The 12,285-nt window shown below is 32.6% G+C and overlaps 1 protein-coding gene and 1 pseudogene across 3 annotated transcripts in view; both read right to left on the reverse strand.

The window, feature by feature from the left end:
- The window catches only part of Pof1b (POF1B actin binding protein), a 99,535-nt gene that overhangs the window by 44,130 nt on the left and 43,120 nt on the right, over positions 1 to 12,285 (reverse strand). For all 3 annotated transcript variants that reach the window (XM_004868874.4, XM_004868875.4, XM_004868873.4), the window contains exon 6: positions 6,778 to 6,960. In XM_004868874.4, the coding sequence (XP_004868931.1) occupies positions 6,778 to 6,960 (183 nt within the window). The remainder of the gene's footprint in view (positions 1 to 6,777; positions 6,961 to 12,285) is intronic.
- Positions 9,842 to 9,923, reverse strand: LOC147822485 (U2 spliceosomal RNA; annotated as a pseudogene).

Consider the following 12,285-nt stretch of genomic DNA (forward strand, 5'->3'; position numbering starts at 1 on the left):
TAGTGGGAATAAATATAATTAAGCCAAAACCCTATTTAGTACTTAGTTTATAAAAGTACTGGAGATATCAAATAAAGTGAAATAGGGGATAAAGTGCTTTCTAAATTGTTGAACCATTATGAAAATAATGATTTTATTTAATTTAAGACATACAGATAATTTCCTATTAGAATGATAGTAGAAGAAAACTGTTAAGTTTTCTGAATGACTCTCTGCTGCCTGAGAGTAGAGATTCTGTCTTTGCATCTTCTTAAAATTCCATTAGCTAGCATAGTACCTGAATAAATAAATTGTAAGTAAACACTCATTGAATAGATTAAATATTTTATCAACATAAAATAGTAATAATGCTGATTCACAGTAATTTATCCTATTAATCAAAGGATATATTAGGGACATCCCTTTTAACAGCCTAACCTTGCCAGGTAAGTAGCAAGTTTTCTGAAGGTAGAGAGAAAGTTTTCTGTTATGTGGGACACTGAATGAGTTCACATAGTGAGCTTAAATTGTGGCCCCTGCTCCAATACCATGGAGATAACCAGGGAACTTGGTTATGCAAATTTTGAGCCCTCAGAAATCTACTTAAACAGACCCTCTAACTGAATCTGGTGCATCCCAGAGTTTTAAGTGCACCCCTGACTATTTTAGGTAGAAGGCAAAACACCTGCAGAGAGAAAAAAGTAGCAATGGGGATTGGAGCATGAGCAGGTTGAGAAAGAGAAAGTTACGGTATTGAAGACATGGTAACAAGTCAATTAGAACTAATTAAGAATTAAGAAGACAGAGATAATCTGGGCTAGACTAAAGTGGCCTAGGTTGGAAACTGTGTCACACAAACAAGTCAAAATCTAGGAAAAGAAAAAGTAGATGGTCTACCCAAAGTAAGAAATCCACACAGTGGGCTTTTAGCAAAAGCATTGTTGGAATTGACTGACAGTGGAGAACATCATGGCTTACAAATGAAGGCTGGAGAGCTTCATAAGAGCAAGGTTAGGCAAAAAAAGAGAGTAGGAGATAAAGAAAGTGATCATAGAGAAAGAAATATCCTGAGTGCCAGGTTACTAAACAGTTTCAAGTGATGACACAAGTTCAAGGGGTGGCCAAAGTGTACGTGGACTGAAGATGTAGAAATGAAAAAAATAAGGGAAATGAAAAACCGTGAATCAAGAATGTGGGAAAGATCACTGGTGTGAGTGGTAAAGGTCTCATACTTGATTCCAGGGCAAGGCTCTGTTGGAAGTTGAAAGGGGATGGTAAGTTGCTTGATGAAACTGTTGATGTCTGGGGAGAGTGATCAGATGATCAGTAAATAGTGGTAATCTGAATGAATGAGGATGGTATATATGGATTGCAGAGTTGTAAGGGGAGTATAAGGCTAATGAGAGATTGTTAATAAACAAACAACACATTTGACTGTGTGTAAAATTGTACTGAGAAGATAATTAATGATATATACAAGGAAACCAAGTTAAAAAATGGGGAACTTTGAACACTAGCAAGAAAAAAATTGAAGAAGCAAAACAATACACAAATTGATCAGGTAGTAAATACTATTTTCATAGGGGTAATAACATAAACACTGAATATTGATTTAGTGAAAAGAAATAGAGATTGAACTATATTCAGATGGTGGAAGGGAAGAAAGGGAGGAATAATAAAACTAAAACTTTATGTACCAGAAATATCAACAGATAATATAGAATATTAATAAATCAAGAAATAAAAGCATACACGTATACATATTATTTCGCTATATGGAAGTAAATGCCTGAAGGCAAAGCTAAGAGTAGAAAATGGATGCCTCTGGGGACTATGTTTGGGCGGTAAAGAAGGTTGGAACTGGAAATTGCAATTTTATGCTGTTGAGTACTATTTACCATTTTAAGCTATGTACATGTATTATTTTGATGTAAAAATTAAAAAATTAATTTTTAAAAAGAGCAAGTAAGCAAGTTTTAAAACAAAGGCAAATTTGCCACTAAACAAAAGTTTTAAAATCAGGCACCATTGCAGGAGGTTGCAGAAAACGTTCAAAGTGGTGTTGGAAAATGATAGGCCCCACACAAATACGAATCAAATTTTTGAAAAGGATAGGAGGGATAGAAGTTTACACAAAAGGAATAATAGGAGTAAGTTCAATAATAGGAGTACTGAAGGCAATGAATATAGAGAAAGACTTGAGTCACATATTAGTGAAAGTGCTTAGTTTATTGAACTAAACAGCCACTAAATTCTATCATTACTATGAATTATGTAAAATAAAAATTTTTAAAAACTTCCTGTAGATCTGCCAGAAATAGCACCTGATACTAAGAGCTGTGGTATACTGATACTGATAAAACTGAATGTTTAACCAATGGAGGAAAGGCATTATATCCCAACTTAGGGCACTTTTCCACTGGCAAAAGTACTACTGAAGTGAGCATGAACATTCCCTCCACAACTTTCAATAACTCCAAAAGGTTTCCCAGAGTCCTCAATCCTAATGGAAGAAGACTGCACACACAGTATAAATACTTATTTGATTCTTTCATATAAGCACCATCTATATGACATTAAAATAAATTCAGCTGAGCTTTTACCTGTCACTAGTATGTGTGAAATTATCCATTCCTTACTATTGGCAGGAAAATGACCACATCATTGTATTTGTAATTTCCCTAGGAAAGGATATATGACTGGAGATATTTTGATTGAAACTAAAGTGATACTGCTAGAGTTGACCATGGAAAACATTCATACATTAGTTATATAAAAATATCCTGAAGCCTGGCGTTTGGACACCAGATTTTTAAAAAATTGATGCCTTTTGCTTTGGGGAAAGCATTTTAAGTACAATCTGGTTTTATAAAAAATAATGTCACAAGAACTGAGCATATAGCTTAGTGATACAGCACACTTTTACCATGGATAAGGCCCTGGATTGGGTCTCTACCACCACTAAAATACAGTATTATAATGGAATCAATTTCTTATATATTGATGCTCTGAAACAACTGGGGTCTTAAATTGGAGGAGAAAGGTCAAGAACCATACATTTGTTTGAGCATCTAGTATGTGCTTGACATTTAGCTAGGTAGTTTAGATATTTTGTCTTAGTTAATCATTTTCTTGTATGATATATTTTGTACTTAAGTTCAATTCTTTCCCTGTTATAGAATAATAAATTGAAGTGAACCCAGTTTATTGCTTCAGATCTTGTAGCTCAGCAGAATCATGTTTTATAAACTCAAATAACTGATTGGAAGTTTTTCTCCTTTCTACTTTCCCATGCTACCTCCAAATTACAACTTTAAGTATAAAGTTTAAAAAGCTGCCAACATTTAGTTTTAGAAGAGTCTAACTTACATCTGCACTGTTACCCCTTAAACAGTTTCTTCCACCCACATGTCGCAACTACAGAGGACATGTAAAAATTAAGGATTACAGGTTAAAGAACTCTCTCCCTGCCCTCCTTTGCCTTGGGCAGCTCTGTACACCTCAAATTTATGACAAAATACTGAAAAGGCAGAAAAATTGTATCTTAATAAAAGGTTTTCAGTCTTTAACAAAGGTATATAGGAATCTCAAAATGCATTATGGGTAGTAAAATAGAAAGTTACAGATTAGTTACCCAACTCTGCTCATTTTCTAAGTATATGTTTTCTACTCAAAGATATTATTAGATTAAGTTATTGAAATATCATAGCATTACTGTTGCCACTAGACAAAATTATTAATGTTGTGATATTGTTCCTATTTCTGATAACTGTCCCTCACCCTACTCCTACTATTATTATTCTTGTTTAAATTTTATTCTCTTCACAAAACTTTCCCCATGACATTTTTTTCATGTGGTAGACTTTGTAGTTTCATGAAAAAAATTTCAGAGTAAATTTCATTTAGTCTTTGCCCTGTGAAATAAACATTACTACCCCAAATTAAAAAAAAAAATATCAGTACTGGGTATCAAACTCAGGACTTTGCACTTGCCAGGCAGGCATGACACCACTGAGCTACATGCTCGGCCCCTCTACCTGATAATATGAATGAGGATATTGCAGCATGGCTTAGTATTGTTAAAGTCACATAGCTCAATGGGAACACAACTTGGACTGGAACCCAGATTTTCTTTTATTGAAACTAGTCCACTTTCTATTATATAAACAATAACTTCCAATATCAGACTCTTCTTAACCCTGCTCCATTAATATTTATATTACTGATCAAGAACTCTCCCCATAACTAACTGAAATTCAAGGAGGAATTATCAATGGGCTCTATAGTTCTGCCTCCATCACAAGGGAACTGTGTATGCCTTTGCAATAACCTAACCACTAAAAACCTCAATTTACTTATCTGAACAATAAACATAACAATAACAACCTCTTAATTTTATCATTTTTAGAAAAAAATAATAAATATGCTAGACTATCTTGCACAAAGCTACTAATATTAATCTTATAAAGCACACCTCTCACTATTTTCCTACTCAGTTACCTTCACCCACTCTCCATTGCTTACTTTAAAAAGTCCAAAGTTTTAAAATTAACACTTAATGTTTTCATGATCTGTCCTTAATGTATCATGTTAACACTACATCCTACTACAATATCTGCTTATCATGTCTTTCATATTATAAAAATCAAACTACTAAGTATTTCTGAAACCCAAATCGTACTTTCTCAAATCTATGGTTTTGTTCATGTGATTTCCTCTTACCTGGATATTATCTCCAAGAATTGCCACAATACCATATGGGGAAATAATGTCCATTTTTCAGTTCCCACCTTCTCAACTGTCATAGCTTTCCCATCACTAGGACAAAATACCTGACACATGCAATTTAGAAAAAGGAGAGGTTTATTTGGCTCAGAATTTCAGAGGGTTTAGTCAGTGCCCAGGAGATTCCAAAGCAGAAATGGCATGGCAGAAGGGCCTAGGGGAGAAAAGTGGTTCAACCCGTGGAAGCCAGGAGGTAAAGAAAGTGGAAAGATCAGGGACAAGAATATACCCTTCAATGTCATGGTCCCAGTGGCCTATCTTTTTCAACCAAGCCCAACAGCACATTAATAAGCTATGAACTTATCAAACAATTCTTCCATTGCACAGTCAAATTTCCTTCCAAAAGCCCAACTTCTGAATACATGACACTTTTGGGGGACATTTTAGATCTAAATCATAACATCAAAAATCCTTCTTTGATCTCCCAGATGACATTAAATTCTTCTCTCTCTGTTTTCAAAGTACATTGTTTATTCCTTTTTTGTGGCAGGCAACAATTTTCTTTGAATTATATTTTATGTGCTTGCCATTTTCCTCTACTAGAGGAAACTAAGGCAAAGTTAAAGATTCAACTCTTTGAAATTGTTGATATCTGATCAATGTTGACCTATGAAAGTGACAATTTCAGATAATTTAATCTAATGAAATGGTTCTTTTACAGTAATCACTAATCCATTTAATGTAAGAAATTACACAAACTCTGGATTGTGTTTTAGAATTATTCTAGAGGCTAATATTTCCATGATAACACTCAGAAGAAAGACAATTAGGCTTTTATTTTAGATTTGAAAGACATGAATTTTAAAAATCACTCATAGTTCTTTTGGTCAATATGGTCAAAGTATATATTTCAAAGTCTCAGTCTTTAGAAATAATTTCATTATATTTCATGTTAAATAACTCAAGTTCTTATATTGGAAGGTTGTATCTTTATTTTTTCTCATTTTTTTTGAGTAAAAATAATCTATAAAAGAGAACAATTTGAGGTATGAATAAACACAAATGATGTCTTATGCTCCACTGTTCCAATTACTAATGCTAGATTTACCACATAAAAGAAAATAATTTTCTTTAACACTTGTATAATACAACACAGGATTCCAAAGTCTTCATAACATAAATTATTCACTGAGGATTATTTTTTATCCCAGGAGATTTCTCCTTAGCAAATGTTAGTTTCTATTTTATTGAACATATAATAATATATAAGTATATTTTCACCTGAATTAGTATAACATAGTCTCAAAAATATATACAGGAAATAATTACCAGCTTGAGAAATGTTACCATTACAATAATCTTAGGTACTACCATTTTGAATTCATAATTCATTTAAGTACCACACTTTATGAAAATATTTTATGTTGTACTATTTTGGGGCTCATTTTAGAACTGAGGATCAGCTCAAAATTTGGTAATTGTTAGTCTTTGTAAATAGGGAAGGGTGGGGGGGTTGAAGGGAGGGCAGGGGAATGGAGAAAAATAAGAATCAAGATATATTATGTAAAGGCACAAATCTCCAATGATAAATGCCATTGTATTGTATACGTAAAATGTATCAATAAAATTAATTTTTTAAAAAAGAAATCATACATTCCCACATAAATTTAACATATTATTGAATATGAATTTATCTTTTGAGAAGAAATAAAAGTATTTATTTTAAAATGTTATAACAAAATGCAAATACCAGTGGTATAACTCTTCATTATTTTGATGAAAATGTAATTTACTAATAAAAAATTAAAACTGAAAACAAATTAAGAGGCCATCAATACCAGAAAGGAATGTATATTGTGTAGTATCACTGTGGAAGAAAGATAAAAGAATAAAAAAATATAAGTACTTGCATAGTGGTGCAAGAATGGTTCAAGAGCCGGGGATTTAGCTCAGTGGTTCTGCCGCCTGCTTCGCAAGCTCAAGGACCCAAGTTTGATCCCCAGTACCAAAAAAAAAAAAAAAGAATGGTTCAAGAATGTTATTTTACTTTGACAAGGAATCAGCTGATCTTACCTGCTCATGTATCTGGCTTGACCCACCATGGCAAAGTTCATTTCCAATGTTTATAGAAGTTGAATCATTTTCTGTAATGCTTTTGATTTGTTGGCTGGAATGGAATTGTTGACAATGTGGACAGTGGGTGACTGGGGGCTGTTGGACAATGTGATGAAGACATTGAACCTGAGGATAGCATTCCTGAAACACATACACATGTCACAAATAACTACTGAGAAAAAATAATGCTAATCAAGAAAAACAACTAAATACATTATTAAAAATTTCATGTGTTCTTTCACACAATATTTTAAATCCTAGTAGCTTTGATTAGTGATATATTATTTTTCATATTATTTCATTGGCAAAATTTGCATTGAATTCTATTTTCATTTGACCAGGAAGCTGTGACCATCCAAATATTTACCTAGACAGGCCAGGGTGTTGCATGTTATAATTAAACCAATTCCAGTTAATTTTAACACTACAAGTACAGTGAGTATTAATTAATCTTTGATGATTCAACAATCACTTTGGTATCTAAATACATAATAATGCTATACTACTGAAGGTGTAGATAGAAAATTAGAAAATAATATAATGTAGTGAATTTCAATGCCAGGAGGCATATTAGAGACATGGGGAGGGGAAGAGGTTTTATGCTTATGAAAATAGAGCACAAAATTAAGAAAAAGATTGTAAACCAATGATTGGTGCTTCAGATCCAGAAAACATGAATTCTACATTCTAACTCTAATTATACCACTTACTCTTGTTCTATGATCCTGAGAAAAGTGTGTGTGTGTATGAAAACTTTTGTAAGCCTCACTTTCCTCATTTGTAAAATTAGATATAATATAGGTTTTATTGGTTTGCTGTGAGGATTAAATACAATGTTGTCTGTAAATTATGTGGTACAAAGTCGATTAATAATAGACCGTTATTACTATTATTACATAATTATTGTTATCATCATCAACTTTTATCATTAACCTCAGTAATTTTGAAGGTAGGAAACAAAAAACAAAAGTCCAGAAAAGCATAATTTATTTATAATTTCACAGCTAATAAATTGCAAAATTGTGACCAGAGCCCATAATTTCTACCTTAGAGTTCCTTCTGGTTATTAGATTGAATCTACAGGACCTCAGACTATTCTGGAATTTGTTGTGTTTAAACTACATCTTTGCTATCTACTTGTTATATGTCACAGATTTTGTCTGTTAAGTATACAGCACAAACTAAGAAAAGACAACTGATATATCAGATTTGAGGATTCAGGTATACTTGAATAGTATGTTGTTCCTCTACTTTGACAAGAGGCCTCTAGAAACCTGTATTCACAGTGAAAAAACACTGAGTCATAATGCTACATTCATGCACATACAATCAACTTTGAAAGTATAAATTCAATGCTCTATTTGTTTTGCATTGTGAAAAGTTGACCTATATTAAAAGAGTAAAGCACTTCACATTTTTAATCGTTAAATGAAACAATTTTAAGGCTATATTAAATGGACAAACTAAAGTGCAGAAAAATGAATATAGTATTCTCTCTTTGGTGTAACTTATAAAGGAATATACACACATATTTACAAATATAGCTAAGTGCTTTTATATGTATAGACCAATAAGCTTTCAAGAGTGGCTGTTTCTGGGAAGAGAACTAGAGATAAGAAGGTCCAGATAAAGAAGTTTATTTTTAATTGTTTACATTTTTATTCTTTTTAATATGAAAATTCTTACTATATTTACAGATTAGCTTTTTATATATAGAAAATATTTTGAAAGAAAGAAAAATACATAAAGAAGCACATTTTATAAATAGAAGTTACCTTGGTAAACATATAAAGATCATAGAATCAATTTTCAAAATTATTACCTCTGGACTCTTCAGATATAATTCACTTTACAAGCGAGCTTACATTAAGTTATTTACAGTTTAGGAAACTAACCATATGATATCAGCAACTTTTGTACAATTTTGGGGGAGATGAATGTATTATCTGTTCTTTTTTTTACAAAATACCTTCATATACTAGATTAGGATTAAATCACAATGACAGTTTCAGAAAACTATCACTCAGTAGGGGGCTTAAACATTAACATGTTAGAATGTCTCCTGAAGAAAAAAAGTGTATGCCTCAAAAACCAAGGGGAAAAAAACAATTTAGGAAACACTCGGCAAGGACACATCAAAAGGGGCCAATAAAAAGCACAAAACCTTTTTCTTAACTTCCTTTATTAATGTATCACTTGACTCTTGAATAGAACACTGGCACTTTCACCATGTATGATTTCTTGCAGTTTTGCTGAGGCTATTTGCTCTCTGAACCACACATTGGTGCCACTGAAATCTTAACAGCTTTGTTGTCAATACTGTTTCTTTTGTCTTTTTTAATGGGGGCTGGGGATTGAAACCAGAGCCTCATGCATACTAGGCAAGAGCTTTACTTCAAACCTGAGTTTTATTCCTACCTGACTACTAAAATTATTGTCCTAAAGAAAGACATTCCTATATTAACCATATTTTGGGTTTTTGTTTATTCCTCCTGTTTTTAAAATATTTATTGGTGTATGTTTGCAATACATCTTTGAAGCATATCAGAAGCTGAATTTTCAAAGAAGAAAATATAAAAATTCCTGGCTTATGGTAGATCATTCTTTGATAAGGGAAAAGAATTAAACTGAGTATAAATTATATGAATTAAAGAATTGTCTTAGAATTGGCACTACTTCATCACCTTTCACTACAAAGATCTCTTTTTTCTTGGACAGGTCTCATCTCCTAAGAGCTAATTTTATTTAATTTAGTCACAACTGTTTACACAATTTCATCTAGACTCTGGCTTTATTCAGATTCTCCTAATGTATTCTCCATCACTGAGGTAACTTGGCTAGAACAAAGAAGTTACAGTTTGTTACATCTGGATTTTTTTTAATCTCAGACAGCTTCCATGGCATTTCCCAAACTCCCAAATCATTTAAGTTATTAATGAGAAAAGGTGTATATAATCAAGTGAATATTCATGTAACAGTAAGGAGTAACAGTGCTCTCTTAAAGGAGATCTTTAGTTGTTCCATATATTTAGTGATAAAATAATGTGCAGGATATATAATTTTTTATTCTACACTTGATCTTAGCCAAAAGGCCGAGAAGCGATATAATTTTTTATTCTAAAGAATATGAATTAACAAAAGTCTTTCTGGCTGGCCATGCCCATAGAAGCTAGACTGAAACCAAGAAAAGCACTGCCTCTAGAGAAAAAGAGACAAGCTCAGTGGTCAGTCTGGACATCCACCTCCCCAGTCAAAGTCTCTCCATTTATGCAAGTAAGCAGAAGAGCAAACTGATTGAATTCTGCCTGAAATACTATAAGACTGAGAGGACTCTTTACTTTTGTGTTTTTGTATGTGTGCTTTTTTTTCTTTTTTTTTAATCAGTGCATTAACTGGTTCTGACATTCTCACAGCTTCCCTCAATCTTCAGTTATAGTTTGCTCTTTCATTCTTTTTCATACCCTCAAAAATAGTCTCTCAAACTTCCTTTCCAACACCCCCCCACTGCAGATACAAAAATAATATCAACAAAGTCCTACCTATTTTTCTTTCTTTTGCTGTTATCTGCTTTATCTCCTTTCTCTCTTTCTGATCTGTTTCCTTCTTTTTACCTTCCCTCATCCTCTATATCCTGACAGCAATCTTTCTGAGTTATTGAAAAAAGGGTATAAATGTTTTTACAAAAGCTCTAAATTGCAAGATTGGTATATGATTGGTTCTGCAAATGCTGATATAATTGGTAGCAGTATTTTCCTCTCAATGCAGAGACTAGAATGGATCCTATTAGGTAGAGTAGGTGGAAGAAGTGTAAAAAAACCAAAACATAATCAAAGTCAACATTACATCATGGAAAAACAAACACTAACTAAATAGAGCTCCACACTAACAACAAAGTTTGTCTATCATTAACCCTCTGCATGAAAATAGTAGAAATATGAGAAAATAAGGCAATGATATGTCTACAAAAATTCTTAACTCCTCACAAATTGATCTGCTGGACACTGAAGTGGGGAAGTAAAAAAACCCGATGGATGAAATATTTGATGATATCACAGAAGAAAGAAATAAACAGATCCATAAGATGTTCATAAGCTCAAAAGGATGTAAGTAGATAAAGAAGTTAATCGATAAAATGATCCATGAGCTTAAGACGACATAAACAAAACGTTGAGGATATTAAATGAGACAATATAACATATACATGATGAGCTTACTAAAGAATTAGAGATCATGAAAAGAAGTCAAACATAAATCTGGGATATAAAAATTATCTTGAAAATATGGGCTGCAGAAATGACCAATGTGAGGTAAGAATATCAGAACTACAAGATAAAGTTGATGTGGTGGTGGTCACATACTCAGTGATACCTTAAAAGCAACAAGATGCCATGGAAACTAGATCCAATAGCTATTAGTTGACTTAAAACCTAACCTAACAATTATAGAAGTCAAGGGAAATTTAAAAGAGAAAATAGAAAGTATAAAAATTTACTTACCAAATTATAGCAAAAAACTTTCCAAGCCTAGAGAAAGAATTCAATTTCCAGGTAAATGAGACATATAGAACCCTAAAAACCATGAACAGAAAAGAACATCTCCACAACACATCATAGGTAAAATTCCAGAAGTCTAGCACAAAGAAAGAATACTAAAAGCTGTTAGAAAAGAAATCAACTAATTTATAAAGGTAAGCCTAGAGCAAATTTCTCAACACAAACCTTAAAGGCTAAGAGACTGGAGCAAAGGTTTTTTAAGGCCTAAAATAAAACAGCTTTCAATCCACGTTAACATACTATGCAAAACTGTCTTTCAAAATTGACAGAGAAATAAATACTTTTCAGGACAAAGAGCACCTTAACAAATTCATGACAACTAACTGAGCATTACAGAAAATACTCAAAGGAATCTTACACAGAGACAATGAATCTAACAGCACGAAATAACCCAAGGGAAAGAAAATGTGTAATAGGGTGAGTAGTTAAGCAAAAGAGGAAAAAAAAAAAGGTATTGAGAGTAGAAAAATAATGCAATGACATGATTCAATAATACCTTTCAGTAACAACTCTAAATATAAGTGGTCTTAATTATCTAATCAAAAGACACAGATTGACAGATTGGATCAAAAGCAAAAGCCAACTATATGTTACCCACGACATTCATAAGGAAGACATAGACTGAAAATGAGAGAATATAAAATTATACTTCATGCAACAGGAGGCCATTAGCAAGTAGGAGTAGCTATCCTGCTTTCAGAAAAGTGGATTTTGAACCAAAACTGATCAGAGGAGACAAAGAAGTTCACTACATATGGATAAAAAGAACAATTCAACAGGAAGAGACAAAAAATTATAATATATAAATATCAAATGCGGGCAAACACATTTTATAAAACAGTACCTGACCTAAAAGATCAGAAAAATATCAACAGTATCATAGCTGGGACTTCAGTACTACATTTACACAAAT

This window comes from Heterocephalus glaber, unplaced genomic scaffold (assembly GCF_053883595.1).
Source record: "Heterocephalus glaber isolate CG9 unplaced genomic scaffold, H.glaber_assembly_v1.0 deba00001613, whole genome shotgun sequence".
NCBI lineage: Eukaryota > Metazoa > Chordata > Mammalia > Rodentia > Bathyergidae > Heterocephalus > Heterocephalus glaber.